A 23,968-nucleotide genomic window follows, 5' to 3' on the forward strand; every position below is an offset into this window, starting at 1 on the left:
GAGATACCCTCAGTGAAGGCACCAAACTCTGGCTGCCTGTGGTCTTGAAAACACAGAAGGAAAATGAAGAAACAGTCACACCCGTGGCAGTTAGCAGCGGATAAATTATTTGGACTTTATTTCCCGTGGGTCACACCTTTGTCATCTCTGTGCAAAGCCAAGACTGCAGGGAGCACTCCTCTGATGCTGACAACACAGGGCTAGGTCAGCAGCACAGGGAGCCTGTCGGCTGAACACCCAGAAGTAAGCTGCCCCAGCATGTGGAAGGAGGGAGAAAGGTCAGTCCACCTTCCATCCTTTCTCAGCTGCTCCATTCAGCTGTCCTTGAGCAGAACTGGACACAGGCATCATGTCCAAGCAGAACTGACCGAGACACGTTTAACTTGTACATTCAGTGGGTGTAAATTTGCCACTGCCTCATAGAAGCCAAAATTCCATAGCAAGAAGAATGAAATGAAGGTGGAGTTTAAGCCCTACCTACCTGCCCAATTCATTTACAATGAGTATAGTGACTTGAAGAAAGAGCGAGAAGAAACTTGGTCACTCCGTCGTTTCTGACCCTTTGCAATTCCATGGACTGTAGCCCGCCAGGTTCCTCTGTCCAAGGAATTCTCCAGGCAAGAATCCTGGAGTGGGTTGCCATTTCCTTCTGCAGGGGATCTACCTGACACAGGGATTGAACGCAGGTCTTCTGCATTGCAGGCAGATTTTTTACCATTTGAGCCACCAGGGAAGCCCAAGAATGTCTCCCCCAAAAAGTCATGTCCACTCAGAAGGTGAACCTATTTGGAAATAGTGTCTCTGCAGGTGTAATGAGGTCAGGATGAAGTCATACTAGAGTAGGGTGCATCCTAAACCCAATGACTGGTGAATGTCATTGAAATGCACGGAGACACACAGGAAAGACAGCCATGTGAGGACAGAGGAGGAAATCAGAGCGAAGCAGCTACAAGCCAAGGATGCCATGGGCTATTAGCAGCCAGCAGAATCTAGAGACAACCATGGAAGAGATTTTTCCTGCAGGGGCTCAGAAGGAAATGACCCTGTCAATACCTTGATTTCAAACTTCTAGCCTCCTGATCTGTCTGAGAATACACTTCTGTTGTTTTGAATCACCCGGTCTGTGGTAATTTGTTCCTGTAGCCCTAGGAAACTAACATAGGAAGCCAAAAAAAAAGAACATCTAGGATGAAAACATTTTCTCAGTAGAAGAAGGATGGAGTGCTGGGGTTCCCCAAGTAGCCTAGACAGACAGTACTAGGAGCTCTTGTAGAGGGGCAGGCAGGTGTAGCAGAGAAGAGCTCTCTACGGAGGGCAAGAAGTCTGAATCCTGAACCCCGAGGTTCTCAACTTCTACAAAGATCTCTCCATGAATGGCAGCAACAGAACATGAAGGAGCTTTGCAAGCTAAGGTAAAGGTCAGTGTCAGCTTTGAGCAATGCGCATCAAAGCGCAAAGGGGTCTTCCTGAGCGGCTCCAACCAGACCCCCAAGACCTTCATTCCACCCCAATGGTAGGGAAAGACAACCCCTTCTGATTCGAAGGGAATTTCCCACCAACCCCATGGAAATGGGCTCAGAATTAGATTTAAAATACAAGAAGGCAACATTCCTTGCATAATTGAGCTAATGGAAAAAATACTCATATTCCCTGTAAGTGTTTACACTGAGACAACATTTAAAGACTCTTCAAAGATGAACATTTGGGGCTGATCTTTCTCAGTCACCAACTAGAGAAATCCAAAAGGCAATTGAAGACAGACAAGTCAAGACAAGATGGTTAATAACTTACCTTTCTTGGAAGCTAAGCCAGTTTCTTTTACACTATTCACGTAGAGCCTTCGAACACCATCTTCTTCCACAGAAGAAAGTGAAAACCCTGGGAAACACAGAGACAGCAGGGTAAGACAGCAGGTAATACTCATACCCTCTGAGTGTTGAGCAAACAACAGAAAGAATCCGGGGTGAATCTGGTATGTTCACTGTTTTGGGTTATAGTCTTTCCTTGTTTGTACTGTTTCACAAAGCAGAAAAATGTATTTCTAGACAACTTAAATGAAGCTACAATAAAAATTAATATTACCAAGTACATCTATCTCCATATAACCAACTATTAACTCTAATGGAAAAAATGACCTTGTTTTTTACCTTGCCTGATAGTTAATGCCACAGTTGTGCTTTTTTTCACTGTTCTCTCCGTAACACAAAAGAGAAACAGCTTCTCTCATTTGGGTCCCCTTGATCTTTTTTTTCAGTCAATCTATGTCCTAGGACATGTCAGAACAGAACACCTGTACAGTGTATGTTCACCTATATAGTGCTGTGTGGACACTGCTTTAATTTAGTAAAATTCTGCAAATGGGGATAAGGAACAACACATTTTACAAATTCTTTTCATACTGAAACTGATGGATCGCACATTCTCCTAGTGTCAGATCATAAGATTATCTTACGCTCATCTAGGCTTCCAGAGCTCCATTAGTTAACTAACCTTGGGCTTTGCCACACCCTTCAGAAAACAAGGAAGAACAAGGCCCTGAAGTTCTAAGTGCTCCCAATCCCATGGCTGCAAGCCTTGGTCACTTCTGTTTCTCATATAAAACTCCTTCTGATCAATCAACGGAATGTCCACAACCAAAACCTACTTTCCCTCAGGATAAAATACTTTGGGGCAATGGAAATTAATGCAACTGTAAATATCCTAAAAGGGCAATGGAAATTAATGCAACTGTAAATATCCTAAAAGGGCAATGGAAATTAATGCAACTGTAAATATCGGACATGTTTTCTGCTCTAGGAGAAAAATAAGGCTTAGGCAGAGAAAAACATAGTGGTTAAAAACAAAAAAAAGCAAAGAACAGAATAGAATAATTAATTAATGGACTGGGGCCCAGGGATTCACTGAGACTTCTCAGACTGTGTCATAATGAACACATGTGGGGTTTTTTTTTGTTTTTTTTTTTTTTGCACCATTCACAGAACCAGGAAATAGATACTCACAGGTAGGCAAAACTGCCAAATGCCACCACCCACTAGGGGACCATAACTCCCTCGGATAGAGAACAAGACAAGCTCACCCCTGAGGACTTTCCAGAGTCTTTAGTTTATTCTCTTATTTTAAATTCCATTCTTATAGCAACTTCTAACTTTCAGAAGACTCTTCAAGAAGTCCCGCTCGGGCCTTCCCCGATGGTCCAGTGGTTAAGCACCCACCGTACAATGCAGGGGACACAGGTTCAATCTCTTGTCTGGGAAGATCCCACATGCCTCAGGGAACTAAACCTGGGAGCCACAACGGTGGGGAGCTGCTTGCCTAGAGCCAGTGCTCCACAACAAGAGAAGCCACCCAACGAGAAGCCTGTACATCACAACTAGAAAGTTGCCCCGCTCTCCAAAACTAGAGGAACCACCCGAACAGCAACAGAGATCCAGCACAGCCAAAATTAAAGAAAGGAATATTAAAAAACTAAGTTTACTTAGTTAAAAATAATTTTAGACATGAGCCATTTAAATGACATTAGCCTTAACACAGTGGTATTTATCTGCATTTCAACAGATGTTTTCTTTTCCTTTTATCTGTTAGAACAGATACAGAATCAAGGACTATATCAGGCAAAGGATGAACAGAATCCATTAAAACACAGGCATTTCCTTTCTAAAATGCTATCATTTTATAAAATTCTGAGACCAAATTTATTTTAATTATACTTCTAATTCAAATTTTATTCTATTAAATATAAAATGAACACACTCTCTGGAGAGGTGATGTGTTAAGAGCCTACGGCAGGTCACCTTAAACCATAGTCAGAGCAGATGGCTGAGGTATTCATTTGTTGCTGTCTTTCTTTACTACTAAAGGTGTCAAGAGTCCTAAGGAGCAGCCTCTATTTCAAGATGACAGCAGTCTGTACACTGGGGGGTAGGTGGGAAATATAACCGTTTCCTACAGTAACAAATATGTATTCATTTGTATTCGTTTTTAGATTCCACATATAAGTGATATCATATTGTATTTGTCTCTCTGTCTGACATTTCACTAAGCATAATATTCTCTAGGCCCATCCATGTGGCAATATTTTGTTCTTTTTCAGGGCTGAATATTATTTCATTGTATCTATATCCTGGCTATTGTAAATACTGCTGCTATGAACATGGCTGTGCATGTATCTTTTTGAACTAGAGTTTTCATTTTTTCCAGATATATATAACCAGGAGTAGGATTGCTGGATCCCTGGTAGCTCAGCTGGTAAAGAATCCACCTGCAATTCAGGAGAACCTGGTTCGATTCCTGGGTCGAGATCTTCTGGAGAAGGGATAGGCTACCTGCTCCAGTATTCTTGGGCTTCCCTGATGGTTCGGACACTAAAGAATCTGCCTGCAATGTGGGAGACCAGGTTTGATTCCTGGGTTGGGAAGATCCCCCAGAGGAGGACATGGCAACCCACTCCAGTATTCCTGCCTGGAGAATTCTCATGGACAGAGGAGCCTGGCAGGCTACAGTCCATGGGGTCACAAAGAGTCCAACACAACTGAGCAACCAAGCACAGCACAAGTTAGTTCCATTTTTAGTTTTTGAAGGATAGCAACAATCTAATTCCAAGAAAACACATGTAATACAGTCCAAAATGACGGCCACAGGAAACAGAAGGAGTTAGTCCATATAAAGCCAAAACACCCACTCCACCAAAAGGCTTCGAGTTACAGAGACCAGGAGGCACCATAAGTGACATATGATCATGAAAATGGAGGAAGTGATTCAAACTAAGTGAAGAAACCAAAAAAACAGACTCATTCCTTGAATAACCAGAAGCTTCCTCATACTGAAATTGAGGACCAAAGAAAAATCATGACAACACAGTAAACAAAACAGACAGACTCAAAACCAGAGTCCAGGACATAATGAAATTGAGAAAGTGAGAAAAACGTAGACACCACTGACACAGAGAAGGGGGCTTCCCAGGTGGCTCAGTGGTAAAAGAATCTGCCAGACAATGCGGGAGATGTGGGTTTGACCTCTGGTTGTGAAGATCTCCTGGAGGAGGAAATGGCAGCCCATTCCAGGATTCTTGCCTGGAAAACTCCATGGACAGAGGAGCCTGGTGGGCTCTAATCCATGGCGTCGCAAGAGCTGACATGACTTAGCAACTGAGCAGGCATGCCTGCTGACATAGAGGGGACACAAGACCAAAAATCTAATGGTCAAAGAAGCCCCCAGAGAAAAACAAATACTCAGTCGCTGAAATGATGCATTCTTCCACTTCAAGGCTGCCTAGACGATCAAGCTTAGTCTGTTACAAAACTATGTGAACTAACTTCAACAACAAGGTCTGAGAGGGTCCTGAGGGCTGAGGTGGAGGTAAGGATGAGAAATTAGGCAAGTGCTAAATCTTTCCATTTGTTTCGTCAGTGGGATTATTAAGTCATATTTTCCTCCCTGAAGTGTTCTACAATAGAAAGCAATATCTGGTTTGCAGTCAGATCTTGTGTGTATGCTGATGTGTGCTAGTAACTCACATACACTGAAACTGATGTACAGCAGGAAGCTGCTCTTAGATGCAAATGTCAGAGAAAGATGGGCTGACTTTAGACTCCTTAGTACCCTTTGAGGTCAGAGACTCTCAGGTCTCTTAGGACTGGGGGACTCTTTAACTTCTGTGGAAACACCTCTGCCAACATGAACTGGACACTGAGAAAAACTGGCTTAGCTGAGCTTATTAGCTGTGCATGGAGGCTGTCCAAGGTGAAGTCCAGGAACTACTACAGACAGGATGCAACTGACAGCAATATAAGGATGGAAAGCAAGACTATACATCAAGAAACTCATCTTTCAATACCACCACAACCTCCAAGCATGGGATTTTGTCATTTACAAAAGTAGGGGTGGTCCAGGACAGGACCCCCACTTCTTTACGTCAGGTCATATGAGAAGCACAGCTGACAATACCTTCTGGGTTGATTTCTGACGCCCTGTAACCCCTTAAGTGTGGAAATAGAAACGGGTTCTGTGACTACTTCAATCACTTTAATAAAAAGTATAGGTACTCCCCAGGCAATCCAGTGGTTAAGACTCTGCACTCCAACAACAACGGGCGTGAGTTCGATCCCTGGTTGGGGAACTGAGATCCAACATGCTGTGCGGCACAGTCAGAACAAAAAAAAAGAAAGAACTTTACAGAAATAAAATTTTAAAAAATATAAAAATATGGGCTTCCCTGGTGGCTCACTGGTGAAGAATCTGTCTGCCAGCGCAAGAGACATGGGTTTGATCCCTGTTATGGGAAGATACCCTAGAGAAGGAAATGGCAACCTACTCCAGTATTCTTGCCTGGGAAATCTAAAAGACAGAGAAGCCTCATGGGCTATATAGTCCAGGGGATAGCAAAGAGTCAGACATGACTTAGCAACTGAACAATAACATAAAAATATAGCAGTTTTAGCCCCAGTTTCTGTTTCAGAGGCCCCCAAACCAGTCCATCTTGGAGTTTGACTCCAAGAACTTTGAAACTCAGCTCTCTTGCTTTTTGCTATGTTTCCCTCTTACTCAAGAGAAATTAAATAAACCAGAGAGAAAAGAGTAACTGACATGGTGCATTTCACTTCGGAGGACCCAGACACTTATTTGTAGCACTGCTACCAATTACTGCTTTTATTACTGACGTCACACTTCTGCTACAATAATAAGCCTTTCAGACACATTTATCCCTTGCCATCAAAAATATCTGCTGGCTTGATTATGTCTTTTGCTTTAAGGTCAAGAAGTAAAATGGCATGAAGGTATAACTCAAGTGGCCAGGGGTCGGAAGTTAGGTTTTCTTCTTTAGGACAAAGCACTCCAGTGACAGTGGTCTGAGAGGTTCCAATAAGCCTCTGCCTGCAGGAGAGGCTACAGAAGGAATACTGAAAGTGTTGCTGCCTAGTAAAGGGTCTGTAGATTTTCAAATGCTAAAAAAGCCCGATAAGTTAATTCAGAGATCAATGGTAAGCAAGCATATTCAGTAAAATTTGTATCTTTTCACCAGGTATTCTGTTGTTGTTCTTCAGTTGCTAAGTCATGTCCGACTCTTTGAGCTGCAGCACGCCAGGCTCTTCTGTCCTCCACTATCTCCTGGAGTTTGCTCAAATTCATGTCCACTGAGTCGGTGATGCCATTCAAGCATCTCATCCTTCTTCATCCCCTTCTTCTCCTGCCCTCAATCTTTCCCAGCATCAGGATCTTTTCCAGTGAGTCAGCTCTTCACATCACGTGGCCGAAAGTATTAGAGCTTCAGCATCAGTCCTTCCAATGAATATTCAGGATTGATTTCCTTTAGGATTGACTAGTTTGATCTCCCTGCTGTCCAAGAGACTCTCAAGAGTCTTTTCCAACACCCCAATTCAAAAGCATCAATTCTTCAGCACTCAGCCTTCTTTATGGTTTTCTAGTTCATCTCTTTTTAAAAAAAAATAAAATATGTATATACTTATTTGGCTGCATTGGGTCTTTGTTGCAGCAGGTGGGCTCCCTAGTGGCACACAGGTTTAATTGCCCTGTATGTGTGGGAACTTAGTTCCCCAACCAAGGATCAGACCAGGGTCCCCTGCATTGCAAGGAGGTTTCCTAACCACTGGACCACCAGGGAAGTCTCCTAGTCCTCCTTCTTTCCAGCACACAGTAGGCCTACACTTCTCTGCCCACCCACCCAATCCCCGGCTCCAGTCACTTGCTTTGATGAGTATACTGGGAATGAGCCAGTGACTGGTTCACCACCTCTTTGCCCTCTTTGCCTTCTGCTAAGAAACAGACAATGTCCCAGGTGGCAGCTGCCCCAGGCCTAGGTCCTGGAGTGAGGACTGTCAGGAAACATTTAACAGGAAGCTTCCTGTGTGCTGTTTTCGGTCTTGCATAAATCCTCTGTTCCTCATCAGCCCCTGAATGCAGGTGCGAGAGGGGCTGGCAAGCCAGCTCCCGGGAATAATAGGAATTTATGTATCTAGTTCGTATGGAAAGTAGCCTTTCCATATAGTGAAAAGTAGCCATTTACAACTCTCTTCCCTTCTGATATGGAAAGTAACTTTTACAATTCCCTCTCTTGAGAATGATTCTAGCCTCAGGCTTCCTGGATAACTTGTAAGATTTTTTGATCCCTATCTCTGCTGAAAAAGCTATGTTGTAAGACAGTATATATATGCCTACAATATGTTGAATAAACGCCCTGTTCCATCAGAACTCGGACCCCGTGTCGTTCTTCATTTCTCTCTCTCTCTCTCTCTCTCCCTTTCAGGCTGCTTCCATGGACTACAGGTGTCCACTGTGTCTACTTACTTGCCCGGGCTTTCAAGACCTCCTTGAGAGAGCGCTCTATGCCTACGTAGACAGTGCTAACTCTTTGTCTACAGTTATATTGACATACTGTGTAAACCAGGGAATATCAGCCTCTTTTCTTCCTTCTTTCTTTCTTATCATTGACTCTGTACCACCAGGTTCCAGTCCATTAAAGGACCCTAACAGAGGACAACAGAAAGAAAGGGTCGCGGCCAACCCACAGAGGATGCAGGGTGAACAGGAGAGAGAATTCCACTGTTCGGAGCCAGGGAGCTTTGGTGACTGCCATTGCCTCAGCTAACCTCACCCCTCCTGACTAATCTACCCCGATAGAATATGAGTTTCCCCACCTATTAAACTCAAGCAGCAATTCTTCTGCTGTCCAAGTCATCAAGGGTAATGCTAAGCAGACCGGCGTTGAATCCATGGAAAATACTACATCTTTAACGACACCAGAATCAGACAACTGTGTAGGAAAGCCCTAACGGAGTGGGCCTGACTGCTGCTCTTTGAAAAAAGGCCTGCTGACAAGTTTGGCTCCTGCGTGAAATCTGGGAACATGGATATTGGGAGGGCTCCCAACACCCTGATGGACCTCATTGTGTCTAAAAATCTGTATAGACAATGTGGGTTACGCTGAACACCTGCTTTCCTCCTGGAAGGCTGGAGTCCTGATACATGCGAGGTTAGAGGGAGCCTATGTGACCAGCCTCCTAATCAAAACCCTGGGCACTGAATCACTAACTTCCTACTAGACAGTACAGTTCACATGCATCGTCACAGCTTGCTGCTGAGGGAACTGTGGACTTGCTCTGTGACTGGGCTGGACTTTTGGAAGTTTGCACCTGGTGTCCTAGCACCTCACCCCACAGGCTTCTCCCTTTTACTGATGTTATTTTGTATAGTTTTGCTTTAAGTCTTCTTAGTGAATCAGCAAACCTAGGGGTGGTCCAAGGGACCCCAACTCACATCAAAATAAGTTCCTTTAACATCATCTGTGAAGGATGGAGAATAATACGTATACTGAGAGACAGAGGTGCGAAAGGATAATTTCTTCATTACTTGTTATTGTTTTTCAGTTACTCAGTTGTGTCTGACTCTTTTGTGACCCCATGGACTGTTGCCCGCTAGGCTCCTCTGTCCATGGGATTTTTCTGGCAAGAATACTGGAGTGGGTTGCCATGTACATCTCCAGAGGATCTTCCTGACCCAGGGATCAAATTCAAGTCTCCTACACTGGCAGACAGCAGACTCTTTTACCACTGAGCCACCTAGCAAGCCCTTCTTCATCACTGCTAAGTCACCTCAGTCGTGTCCGACTCTGTGCGACCCCATAGACGGCAGCCCACCAGGCTCCCCCATCCCTGGGATTCTCCAGGCAAGAACACTGGAGTGGGTTGCCATTTCCTTCTCCAATGCATGAAAGTGAAAAGTGAAAGTGAAGTTGCTCAGTCATGTCTGACTCTTAGCGACCCCATGGACTGCAGCCTACCAGGCTCCGCTGTCCACGGGATTTTCCAGGCAAGAGGACTGGAGTGGGGTGCCATTGCCTTCTCCGCTTCATCACTAGGCTACATTATAATATAAAATAATCTATCCTCAATAAATCCACTCCTCTTTTATGACAGGAAAACCAAGAAGATTAAAATAACGAAATTTAAAGCTAAAGTCTTCATCATACCCAGGGCAAATATCTTTTTTCCCCCCTCAGTTTGGCTGAGCTGCAAAGCACAGAAGCCAGATGTGTTATCTGTTTTAAATGGTCCCCAAAGGTTTTATTGAATTGTAAATAAGTACATGTTTATGCAGGAATTGTTTTCACGTGAAGAACACCAAAGATCAAAGAAAAATAAACATACCATAATTATCACCAGCTGTATCTGACTTCTCAATCTGGATGTTCTGAGTGACTTTTGGACAAATTTCAATTTCTTTGTACAGCTGAAAATGACAAAGAGAAACATAATTAGGACTACATTATAAATAACTTATTAGAAACAGTCACCAATTTGTAAATCTATTTTTTCACAACTGACACTTGACATCAAATTCTCATCACATCCCAATATTTTTCTTGAACTGACCCTATTAAGACTTAACGTGGAAACTTTTAAACACTTATATTCCCAAATTTAGCTGCAGTTCCAGTTTCTAAATGATTCCTTGGCATACTTTGTATATACAATTTTTTCCCACCCTACATCTGTCACAGACCTGAAAAATAATGCTAAGGTAATCAAAAATCTCCAGTACTAGGGAAAAACATTAACATCAAGAAGAGGTTATAAGGATCTTGATATGGGAACCCACAGAAATAGGAGAAATCCCTGTGCTTCTGTTCATATACCATTTTTGCTCAAAAAGTCCACAATATGCAGAGAAAAATTACAGCACTGAAACAGATAAAAAATTATATAAATGACAATATTCTAGTCACTGAATTATACAAAAATATTGAGAAAACTTAAGTACATAAATTAATCAAATCTCTCAGAAGCCCAAGAAAAAATGGGAACAGAGATAAGAGAAATTGGTGGTTTATAAAGAAATTTTATTTCAATTAATTTAATTGATACTTCACATTTCAATGGGCTTCCCCTGTGGCTCAGCTGGTAAAGAATCCACCTGCAATGCAGGAGACCTGGGTTCGATTTCTGAGTTGAGAAGATCCCCTGGAGAAGGGAACAGCTACCTACTCCAGTATTCTGGCCTGGAGAATTCCATGGACTATAGTCCATGGGGTCACAAAGAGTCGCACAACTGAGCAAATTTCACTTCACTTCTTTTAAGATTGACTGGTTGGATCTCCTTGCTGTCCAAGGGACTCTGAAGAGTCTTCTCCAGCACCACAGTTTGAAGGCATCAGTTCTTTGGCTCTGGGCCTTCTTTAGGGTTATCTAAATCATAAGTGGCTTTCCTGGTGGCTCAGATGGTAAAGAATCCACTTGCAAGGTGGAAGACCTGGGTTTGATCCCTGGCTTGGGAAGATCCCCTGGAGAAGGGAACGGCTACCCACTCCAGCATTCTGGCCTGGAGAATTCCATGGACTGTATAGTCCATGCGGTCACAAAGAATCGCATAACTGAGCAACTTTCACTTTCACATTTCAATGTCTGGACTTAGCATCATCATGGGCCATAACTTATAAAGGTTTTATTTACCATGTGTTCTCACCCTTCACATGTTCTCTATGAGACAAATGTGATCCCTGTTTTACAAAGGAAGAGAAAAAGGCTGCAGAGAAAGTACTTTCCTAAGATCAGAAAGCCAGCCTGGGCAGAGCTGGGATTTGAATCCAGGTTTCACCAGTTCCAGCACTGAAATGCTCCCTACTACACTATAATGCTTCCCAGACTGCCTCCTGGTGGAACTCAGGGGTACCACAGTCAAGAGTACAAGCCTTACTTCCATGGAACGAATTGGGAGTGTAGCACTGACATATACACACTACTGTGTGTAAAACAGATAGCTGGTGGGAAGCTGCTGTATAGCACAGGAGTCAGCTTGGTGCTCTGTGATGACCTGGGGGGGTGGGATGTAGGGTGGATGGACATACATGTATACATATGGCTGATTCATTTTGTTGTAGAGCAGAAACCAACATAACATTGTAAACCAATTATATTCGCCCCCACCCCCACACAAAAAATCTTATTTCTTAGGTAAGCAAGTAGTAGTAGTGTTAGTCGCTCAGTCGTGTCCGACTCTTTGTGACCTCACGGACTGTAGCCTGCCAGGCTCCTCTGTTCATGGAAATCTCCAGGTAAAGATACTGGAGTGGGATGCCATTTCCTACTCCAGGAGATCTTCCCGACCCAGGGATCGAACCTGGGTCTCCCGCACTGCAGGCAGATTCTTTACCATCTGAGCCACCAGGGAATCCCAAGGTAAGTAAGCCAAAGGCCATCTCCGAAAATTTATGATAGAACTTCCAAAACAAATAAATGTGTCAGAGGCTCATATGGAATTTTTTAAACTGTCATTTAATTTCAGAAGGAAAATCTATTTTGAGCCAAAGTCAATAACAGAAAGCTCTTCTTGAGCACTGCAGAGAAGTCTCAGTGATTATTTAAACTTGCTCCCATCTTAGTCATTTGCCCAGGAATAATTTTATTCATGCCAAGTATGAAAAAATGTAGGTTTCTTTCTCTTCACTTTCTTAGGGCAGTTGACAGGTAGGAGACGTGAGCTGAATGCTTAGGAATCAGGAGCCTGGAAACAGGCTCAGCCAAGAGGTTGGGATGGGAGAGGGGCTGGAAATGTTGACCCTACAAGCCCAGAGCCTCTAGAACACCCTAATTTAACGCAACTTCCACCAAATGCAAAGTGCTGAGGGCATAACTTAATATCATTTTCTGTCTATACACTTCAGAAAAAGTTCCATACCAATGCATTCTGCATTTAGAAGACATCAGTTCTAATACTGATCTTTAGTTCAGGAAATACAGTCACCAAAATTATACATTACCAAATATAATCAATGCTGATATATTTTACAACGTCATGGAATGCTCAATGAAATGTTATGAAATGTAATTGTTTCAGCTTCTTGGGAACCTTAGTTTGATTTTTTTCAATTTCCTTGAAAGCCAAACTCTCCCCCTAGGTGGCAGTATATCGCCATTTGTTTTCGTCATCTCCGGAAAGTTTCAAATGGCTTTCTATAGATCCAGTGGGAATTTAGCTTTGTAAACAAGCTTTCCTATTCTTTCATAATATTGCCTCCTACTCTTCTTTGTAATTGGTGTGAAAGTCTTAGTGTTTTTTCACCAGTCTCAGACAGTAACTTCGTATAATACTGGACCCTTGACTGTGGTCCTTAGGCCAGGTGAAGAAAAATTGGATTTTTTAAATCTCTAAAGTATGTAAAATTTCAAGAAGGATCTGCACTTTAAAATGCACTTTCGATGCAATCAGAATATCTGACACCAGAAATTTTGAAATTCCACAGTTCTAAACATATCTTTAGCAAAAAGTATCACACACATTCCCTATGCTATTAAATCAACGATGATGCATATTTTCCTTCTTTTCAAAAACCAGATTAAAGACCATCAGATGTTAAGAAATGATCTGATTACCCTGGAACTTGAGTTGTCAAGTAAATGTCACATTCATTTCTTACCACACCTTCTTGGGGTGCCTGGTCCAAGCCACTATCATGCATTGCCTGAACGACAGCTCACCAGCCTCCTGCTCTCCCAGCCCCTTCCCCAAGGCTCACGGGCCACACATTAGCCACAGTGAGCCTATTAAGACAGGAGTCAAATAAAGCCCTTGTCTCTTGGGGTTTCACCTCTCACTTGGGCTTGACAAGCCCTCCTGCTCCCCTTCTTCCTCACCTCCTGAATTCAACACCCCCTCATCACCCCCCCACTCACCCTCCCACTGATCCTCCTCAAACAGGAGTAAACCACCTCCACCACCACCCCCCTTCCCCTGCCAGGCCTTACCCGGCTTTGTTCCCTGACCCTAGAACACGTTCCTCCAAAATACCTCTATGACTCACTTTCTCACCTCACTCACCACCCTGCTCAAACATCACGTCTAAAAGGAGCAGCATGATCACTTTCAGATGTCCATTTTTCTCTATCCATTTACATCCTGACCTTTTCTTTCCCAGCACTTAGCATCCCCAGAAATATTACCCATTTACCTGTTTTTGTTAAAAATATTTACATGTTTTTATATCTGTCTCCACAAACGTGGATATATTTTCAATAAACAGTAGAAATTTTTCTGTGCATCTCAGTGCCTCGAAAAGCTAGCATGGTGCCAGGCACATAACAAATGCTAAATAAATATTTGCTGGATGAGTCAATCGATTGATCAATCAGGATTGTTGCAAACTCTATTCCTACTTGTCTTTTTTAAGAAAAACATATTTAATTATGGGTTTTCAAAAAACCCAGTGCCTCCATATCCATTATCAGTCTACAGATTGGACCCAATAACCAACTAATTATGAAAAAGTAGCCAAGCAGGTATTGCTTATATTAAAACATAATTAGCAAGTGAAAGTCGCTCAGTCGTGTCTGACTTTATACAGTCCATGAATTCTCCAGGCTGGAATAATGGAGTGGGTAGCTGTTCCCTTCTCCAGGTCATCTTCCCGACCCAGGAATTGAACTGGGGTCTCCTGCATTGCAGGTGGATTCTTTACCAGCTGAGCTACGAGGGAAGCCCATAATTAGCAAAGCAGGTAAGTATAATACATAAGTAGAAGACTATTCAAGGCTTTTCATAAGCAAAGGAATCCCCAGCCCCCCAAAATAAATCTACTAGACAACCCCCCCAAAAAAAGATCTTTAAAATACAGTACACACTTCTGCTAATAACTATTGATCTTCTTACTCAAGAATATTTGACAAAACAATGGTAGAGAATAAGATGTTTTGGGACAGTCATCTATGAATGAGTCACTTTTCAGGACAGGACTTTAAACGTCTGTGAGTTTCACTCATCCATAGGAAATACAATGGAGGTGGGTTATGGAAACCAATTAGCCATGAGTGGTCTGATGCTTGTTCAGTAAGGGTCAATAAGTAAAATATCTGTAAAATCTCAAAAAGCATCCAGAACATGGTGTGTTCAAAAACCCTCTGCCCTGGAATGACATCTCACCCAGCTTAATGGCCAAAAGCAGAGATTGGAAACCACGGATGTATGGATATAATTCGAGGGTCTGTGAACTGGGATGCTGAAAAAGCCTGAAATTTTTATATTCACTAACCTGTAACTGAAACGTAGCATTTCCTTCGATTATTAATGAACAGAAGCAACAAACACGGCAACATGAGCAGTGTGTCTATGACCTTGCCACAACCAGAAATCACAGTTATTTTTACAGCACATTCTAGTTGCTGCTAATATCTCAAAATATTATTTATGCTCATCACTACTTCAAAACAGTGGCAGGTGTCAGACTACTGTCTGATTATTTAATGAGCTATTAAGTAAGCATGTGTATTATCTATAATTTTTTAAATATCTTTCATAACTAATTCAACACAATTAAGCCATCGGTAGTCCTATGTATTCTATTTCATGAAACTGAAAACATTATTCTGAAATGGGATCACAGGCTGTGCCAAGCTGCCAAAGATATCCTAAGAACAAAAAGTTTAAAATCTCGGTAAAAATAGAGGTGCCCATTAGCAGTACTCACTCACAATCTGAACAACAGAGTGAGTAAGAGTATGGCATTTACTTCCTCAGGAATCTCAGAGCTGGAGACCTGCAACTGGGCGAGAAAGAATACCATGATCTCTCTGTATTTCAGGTTTTTGTTTTTAAATGGCAATTGTAATATGTACATAGCAGTTGTAGATAACAAACAGAGTAAGCTTGTTAGTCTCCTATATTAGATGAGACCACACAATGGCCAAGACTTAAAAATAATATGGAAGTCAATATAATTTCAAAAGATACGTCTTAAGCATTCGCCTGTATATAAGATATGAAGGACATGGAAGTTTCTGAGGCTTGATCCCTGTCATTTAGGATATAAAGGATTCATTAACTCCAAGATACAAACTACATGATCTAATAGCTATTTCAGCGTGTTAACAGCAAAGCACTTTCCTTTCTTAAGCAAGAAAATGGGTTTTCTTTCTTCTACTCACAGAGCACAAAGTCAGGGCTTTCCCCATGCCAGAGAAAAAAATAAATCAGCCACTGTTAAAAGTACCTTTCTCTGCATTAAACTTTATGATTTAAGTGATGGCAGAAAATGCTCATTTTGTTCTTCTTCTATCTCATGACATGATAAGAGTGCTATAAAAAGCACACCCTCTCTTTTATTTCATTAAAAACACATAAAGGGACACAAGGGAAGTTTTTAAGATGACAGAAATGTAAATTATGACTGTAGTGGTAGAAACACAACAGTCTGTATACATTTGCCAAAACTCATCAAACCATGTGCTCAGAATTGATGTTTTATTGTAGAGAAAGCAAGCCTCAAGAAAAGTTGATTAGAAACACAATTCCCTACTAAACTGACTAAATTTTAAATCACGCTTCCCTTTTTCAAAAGGAGCCTTTTCGGGTCTAAATTTTCAGTTCTGTTTTCCGTGGTGAAAGGCTGCCTGAAGTCATACTGTTATCGTTCACAGATCCATGGCAAGCAATTCAGTGACCACCAGAGGGATGACTAAGTACAGGAAAGAAGAACAAACTCCAAGAAAAGAGGGCCTGGCTCCCAAAATGTTTCTTTCCTGGAACTGAAAAGAGCACCCCTTGGCTAACGAAAAAGGAACTGGTCATCATTTTACCGTATTACCAAGACCACCATTTATTGAGCATCTACTATGTGAACCATGATCTCTAATCTTTGAGAAATCCTACAAAGTGTTAATCACTTTTATTTTTTGGGGGGGAGGGGGGTGGATTTGGCCAAGACCACACGATTACTAAGCAGCAGAGCCAGAATGAAAATCCAGATCCAGTTCAGAACCCAAATCCCATCATGAAACTCAAACCTACATAAGTATGCCCAAGAATCTATATAAATATAATTCCAGAAGGCCAGAACATATAATTAGTTAGCAGCTTTTTTCACCTAACAGGATTTTACCCATCAATTTCAACATGCAGGGGGAAGTCATACAAAATTGGAGCTAGTACTTTTTCTCTGACAACAGCCAGCTCATCTTTGAGTCACCCATTTAAAACAAAAGACTGTCAACACGGCAAGGAAAGCTAGGAATAATAACTAAAATTCTATCTGAGAGTCAGTTCTGGATTTCAATTTTTCATGATACCACAGAACTGTTCCCTGAATAAACTAAGGTGGCATTTCCACTCTGCAAAAAATATTGTGATAGGTAAGGCCATCTCCACAAATATAAGAGCACGGAATGAGGCTCATTTATTTTAGAATTTGTTCCACTCCACCAACCACAATTAGCATGAGCATACATATAATTTAAAAGTAATATCCTACAGAATGTACGTGGACAACAGTCATAAACATTACCAGCTCATAAATGTCCTCCTCAGGCTTTGGCACGTAGTGTTGCATTTTGTTTTCTATTAGAAATTTCAGGCGCAGGTAATGAGCAGAATGATCCAGTTTATGTGCCTAGGACCCCCAAAAAAAAGAAGAGAAGAGAAAATGTCTGTTCAATAGTAAATAGATATAATTAGTTCTCCACTGACATATTGTCATTTATCTCTGAGAATAACAGGGATTGACTACTGGAGGGGGAAGTAACATTTCTGTATTTATTAAAATGTTTGTATCTCAAACCCAAATTATGTTCATTGAACATATTAATAACATCTCATGAATATCTTACAATCACTGGAAACAAATAAGCCACATATTCACTTCTGCTTATCTGATTCATTCTGTTCTTCAACACCAGGTTTGCAAGAAAACCTATCAGATTCAAAAGGCTTTTAAACATAATTTCCAATACATATAGGTGATTAGAGAAGAAAAGGAACAAGAAAGGCCAGAGAGGATTTACAGTGACAGAAAAAAGCTGTGCCCAGGCAAAGTTGTTTTCTTAGCCACATGGGGACCCTGGGGATAGTTGTTAACAGTTCATTTGCAGGCGAGTCAGTGTATAGACAAGGCATTTGGATTCAGTCTTATTTATATACACCTCAAGTGAGACTCCCTCCGGCACTGCTGACAGGCATGTGTCCAACTCTGGAAACACCCTGAATGACTCGTCCAAAGAAAACAATTCTAAAGCAGATCGAATTTTCCAGGATCGAAATTTCCAGGCCTCCTGCACTGGTCAGAATGGGTCAAATCATTCTTTTCTACCTAGAAAGCCATTCGTGAATGAACTTTGTGAAAAAGGCAACAGTAGCCGCCTGGTTTTATAAATAACATCCTCAATTGACATTCAAGAAGATGCAAAGGAAAAAGGGGAAAAAAACGTTCTTCAAAAGTTACAAGGCAACATGAAAATGTATTGCTAGAGAGAAAATGCTTCCCTCACGTCTTTCTTTTTCAAAGCATCCTTACCTTTTAGAGATTTATCTGAAAGTACTACTAGTAGATAAAGATATGATGTCTGGAATTTGCTTCCCAAACCACCCAGAGCAGGGAGTGGGAGTCAGTGAGTAAATGGATGAAACATAATTTGATATTCTAGAACCCAGGACTTAATTACATGATTGGCTAGTCTTTTGTAAGTCTGAAATTTTTCATAAATACAACATCTCTTCACAACAGAAACTCTACTGAGGAGAATTCTTTCAAAGTAAGTGAAATTAATTTTTCACTGGCTTAATACTCTATTTACCTTCTCCCTCAACCAAAATTTGCTGGGAAAGATTGAAGGCAGGAGGAGAAGGGGAAGACAGAGGATGAGATGGTTGGATGGCCTCACTGACCATGAGTTTGAGTAAGCTCTGGGAGTTGGTGATGGACAGGGAGGCCTGGTGTGCTGCAGTCCATGGGGTTGCACAGAGTTGGACATGACTGAGTGACTGAACGGAACTCAACCAAAATTTTAAGGCCAAAGTAAGAACATTTCTGCTATTTGTTCCAATAAATATTCAGTTACACCCAACACACTCTGAAGTGTGCCAGACACTGTTAGAAGCAATGCCAGTAGGGAAATAAATAAAACATAAATGCAGTCATCAGGAGTGTGGGAAGGGGCATGCAGAACATAGGAGGTGGGGACACTGGTGACTTTGCTTCGTAAATAAATATACATGCAAGACAGCAATCCTGCATTGTCAAGAAAGCACAGTCACAGACAGTAGAAGGGACTTTGTACTCAACACCTAGCCAAATGACAAAGATGTTTTCTACAGTGATTCTTGGGAACCTCCAATGTGCATCTTCTTCCTAGTCATGTGATGATTTGAAGCCACAGCCTGAACACAGGCACCACGGAGCCAGCATCTTCCATGCACTGACTTTTGGGCTTTTGCTGTGGGTTGTTGTTGCTGTTTAGTCACCCAGTTGTGCCCGACTCTTCTGCAACCCCCTGGACTGTCTGTTGCCCACCCAGCTCCTCCGTCCATGGGATTTCCCAGGCAAGAATACTGGAGTGGGTTGTGCCATCTCCTTCTCCATTGCTGTGGGTGCTGAAAACCAAATGCTCAATGACTCCCAGACCCAGACTCTTCTTGCAAAATAACCAGGGTGGCTGGGTAAACCCGCGAAACAAAAGCAGGGGAGCTTCTACTACTACTACTGTTAGCTACTACTTCTCAGAGAGCCACAGAGACAAACAACAAAGTAATAATACTTAAGAGTGCTGTGATATGCAAGAAAAGTTCACCTCACAGAGATAGAAGGTGCAAATGCTTCCCACGGACCAAGACACCCACGGAAATCTTTATTTATTAATAGAAGCAAAATATTTTGCCTCGCCATCTGTTTCCAACTGAGGAGGGAGGGAAAGAGAAAGGAAACTTCATGGGGTCTTGGTCAATAGGAACAAATCCACTGGGAAATCTTAACATCATCATCAATAAATATTTTGTGGACATCGCAACAGAGCTGCCACTTGGAGAGTCTTCTGGAAACCAGACCCGAATAGCAACCTCATCCAAGACTCCCAAAACCTCAGCGTGAGAGAGAGAGACACTCCACCGGCAGACACCAAAGGTCTTAAAGTAGTTCTGATGGAGACACCACCATCCCTTAAATGCTACCATGCCGAAAACATTTATACAGATGCACAGAGACCAATAAACAACAGCCTACACTTTGAAGTGTTTAACAAAGAAAGAGAATAGAACGATGGTAAAAGGGTGGTTCTTACCACCTTCCCTCCACCACCGTATTTTCAAACTTCTTTAAGTTACAATGATTTCGTGATAACTTAGAAAGATAAAAGTGAGCACGCACAACAAATACAAAAATGATAATGGTCTTACTTGTAACCCAGGAGTCTGTGGTTTGATCAGTAAATAGTGACCCTAAAAATGGGACTTGGAATTAATATACCAGTATGTCTTCTCATTTTGGTGAATGTTTCTCAATTATGAGCCCTCGTGAGTCATGGCTCGTCTAACGTAAAGAGAAAATCCTAATGAACTAAGATCATCAGAACTCTCAAGAATTTCAAGCTCCTCCACTATTTTCAAGTCAATATCAAGGTGGTTTTTTTTTTTTTTAAACAACTTACCGTGTTTGTAACACATCTATGTGCACGAAGAATTCCAAATATTAATGACTATTTTAAGACAGTAATTCTAAGATCTGGCCTGCATTATTTGTTGTTGTTACTGTTCAGTCACTAAGCCATGCCCTGGGTTATATTTGTACAATTTTCAAGAGAAAATCTCCTAACTCAAGAGAAATTCTGACAGGAAAAAACTTAAACAGTCCAAATTTGTTTTCCAACATTTACTTACTTAAGTTACTTAGCATTTGATTCATTTTGAGACAACGAAGCCACACGTTATACCATAAAACAAATATTATTTAGTTTAAGTGTCATACTTTAAAAATTTACATGTTTCTATGACTTCTTCAAAGGATAAAATAGTAAAACATTAGGTAGGTCTTTTCAATAAGGAATCTGAGCCCATTAAAACAGATACCATACTCTTCAAATTCATCAATGTTTTGCTCTTTTCTGCTCATATTCTTCCATTTCAGTCAAACTTCTTCAGAAAACATAAATGCATGCAGTTAGGACATACAGAGATCCATGCGCGCACACACACACAGTGCTACTGCAGAATTTCCAAAGATATTTATTCTGCCCTTCAAGATGATCTTTTTATTTTTTTTAATGCCCATGTTCATTAAAGTTCAAAGTCACAGGTCTACATGGTAAAGGCATGAAAAAGATGCCCACAGTCACACATGAATAATAATAGTTGAGTATGAATGAATGAATTTCTCTGTAATTATTTTAGTGATTGCAATGATCAGAATATATTCACAACCCACAGGCCAACATATAGCTTCCTGCTATATTTGGTAACAATCACTTTCATAACATTCACAGCATGAATTGCACATGAAATGTAGATCTTGAAACAGTTACTATACCAGAACTGGACTGGTGCTCGGATGGCAGATGACAGACTGATGTGAAATGATGTGGATCAGACAGAATAGGAAAGAGAATGAGCTGAATGCAAGAGACAGAAGAAAAAGATTGATTATTAAATATTAGCGAGAGCACCCATCACCAACATTGAGAACAGCAATAAAAAAATGAAAGACAGACAATTCTGACAATCACCGTTGTTTTTGGTCCCTCCTCTGGGGGGGGGGGGGGCGGCCAGGGGGAGATCACTCAACGTTAATTAGATCATTAATAACATGTGACACTGTTTTCCCTATTGTCTCTTTCCCTCTGAAGAATAAAATTGGCTCCACTAATTACAATAAAGTGTTTCCTAAAGAAGCCGTCAGCTTAGAAGGCACCTGGCTCTGGGCACACTATATAATTTACCCTACACAAATGCTTTTCTGGGGACCGACCATCAATTTCTTAAAGTACACACCAAAGTTTTCTGTTTTTAAACTCAAGGGATGTAAGCTTGTTCCACAACATATTGCTTTTGTCTCTAGTTTTATGTTTTTGGGGGGAAAAAATCTGAGGATTCAAGAAAAATAATAAAACCCTTTTATTGTTACAGAAAGGGATGTATGTCACAATGACATCATTAAAATCCCATCAAGTGATAAAACCCTTTATAAGGGCAGCTGGTCTAACTCATTATTTAAAGATGGTCTCTAAGTTGCCCTAACAGTTGTCCTTCATTCCCTTAGTTTCTATCAAAGCAAAAGCTTGACAAGTACCTAAAATCACTATTTCCCCCACTCATTGTTTAATTTTTCACCAATATTTATTGCTAAACTCTGACACACCCTCCGATTCCTGATGGAGTCTAATGCCAGTGTATACAGGAGGTGCCAGAGCAATGCTACTCTTTGGAAAGACCCGCCGAGTTCAGCTTATACAAAAAACCCAGAGTCCTACTTCTGACACCTTCAGCTGCAGTTCTGAGAATAACTCCCACAGCTCGGCAGAATATTAATGGGTCTCTAAAGAATCATGCTAATCTATAAATAAAAGGATGCAGAAATCCTCAATAGACTAATTTGGTTAAGCAATTAAAATAAAAAATGTGAACAGAAATACCATTATCTTTAAAAAGCTAGAATTCGTGTACATGAAGGAGTCGAAGCATGCAATGGTGTATCATTTATTTTTAACACCCATGTGGGGGCTGATTTTCAGCCTTGCCCTGAAACAAATGGTCCTTCTACTTTTCCTCCACAGAGAGATGATCTGATAGGCTTATTTGAGCCAGAGTGTTCCAGTTCTCCTTCACATGAAGCCACATTTTTCCCTTACCAAGTCCTAGGGATTTGTACTTTCTGTTAAGTACAAAAATTGCTGATGGCAGAAGAACTGAGGTACTAGTTGAGATAGTGAAAGTTACTCCGTATTTATAAAACACTGTGTTGAACAAGGGCTTCTCAGGTGATGCTAGTGGTAAAGAATCCGCCTGCCAATGCAGGAGACAGAAGAGAGTTGGGTTTAATCCCGGGTGGGGAAGATCCCCTGGAGGAGGGCATCACAGCCCACTCCAGTATTCTTGCCTGGAGAATCCCATGACAGAGGAGCCTGGGGGGCTACAGTCCATAGGATGCTACAGTCCACAGAGTTGGACACGACTGAAGCGACTTAGCACGCACATGTTGAATGAGAAGGTTCAAGAACATCATTGGATTCATCCAGCTTGTTCTAGGACAAAATTATAACAAGGTTTCCACTTTCCATTTAGTGGTCTCAGAGAAGACCATTTCACTCCCCTAAGACTATATTCTAGGCTCTTCCACCCCTCACGGACCATCCTTCCTGATGACTGACAGTTCTTGCACCCATCTACTTGGCACAAAGGAAGCCACCCAAGTTTGGAGCGGCCAGATAGAGATTAAAAACCTCTTTTGCGGGCCTCCCTGGTGACTCAGTGGTAAAGAACCCACCTGCCAATGCAGGAGACATAGGTTCGATCCCTGATCTGGGAAGAGACCACATGCTATGGAGCAACAAAGTAGCACAACTACTGAGCCTGTGCTTTAGAGCCTGGGAGCCGCAATGACTGACTCAAGTGCCCGAGAGTCCATGCTCCGCAACACGAGAAGCCACTGCAATGAGAAGCATGCGCGCTGCAACTAGAGAGTAGCCTCCACTTGCCGCAACTAGAAAAAAAGCCCCTTCAGCGACGAAGACCCAGCACAGCCAAAAAGTAAATAAATAAATAAAAGTACTGAAAGAAACAAAACCCAAAAAACCTCCGTCGCAAGTGACTATGACCGTGATGTGAGCTCAGGCAAGGAACCAGGGCTTTCTGAGCCTCGCCTTCTCATCTGTACAATGGGGACGTACCATTTCTTCTCAGACCCAACATGACTACTAAATAAGACTATTAATGCTACTAATTAGGTAAAAGAAAAACCCGACATGTTAGAAAAGTCCTGTTCTTTCCTCTTTCCCTTCTCTCACTCAAGGCAATCTGGTTCATCTAGCTGTCACTCAAGGAGGAGAAAAAAAATGAAACTGGGCTTACCTTGAAAAAGATCAAGAAGCTTCTATAACTTAAGGTGTAAGTAGAGAAAGGGAATTCAATCACTTGCCACTTTAAAGGGAAAAAGAGGCTAATTGTGTGTTCACAGGAAAGGGAGTGTCTCATCACGGACCTCAAATTTGACATT

At 41.6% G+C, this 23,968-nt stretch overlaps 1 protein-coding gene across 10 annotated transcripts in view; it reads right to left on the reverse strand.

Moving 5' to 3' along the window:
- Positions 1-23,968, reverse strand: part of TIAM1 (TIAM Rac1 associated GEF 1) — a 665,813-nt gene that overhangs the window by 235,525 nt on the left and 406,320 nt on the right. For 8 of the 10 annotated variants that reach the window (XM_081558051.1, XM_081558062.1, XM_081558048.1 and 5 more), the window contains 3 exons: positions 17,282-17,386; positions 10,161-10,242; positions 1,792-1,878 (listed from right to left, as the gene is read on the reverse strand). In XM_081558051.1, coding sequence (XP_081414177.1) covers positions 1,792-1,878; positions 10,161-10,242; positions 17,282-17,386 — 274 coding nt within the window. The remainder of the gene's footprint in view (positions 1-1,791; positions 1,879-10,160; positions 10,243-17,281; positions 17,387-23,968) is intronic. The other 2 variants (XM_081558069.1, XM_081558080.1) reach the window with 1 other exon arrangement.

This window comes from Giraffa tippelskirchi, chromosome 2 (genome assembly GCF_054371585.1).
Source record: "Giraffa tippelskirchi isolate mGirTip1 chromosome 2, T2T-mGirTip1v1.2.pri, whole genome shotgun sequence".
Classification (NCBI taxonomy): Eukaryota; Metazoa; Chordata; class Mammalia; order Artiodactyla; family Giraffidae; genus Giraffa; species Giraffa tippelskirchi.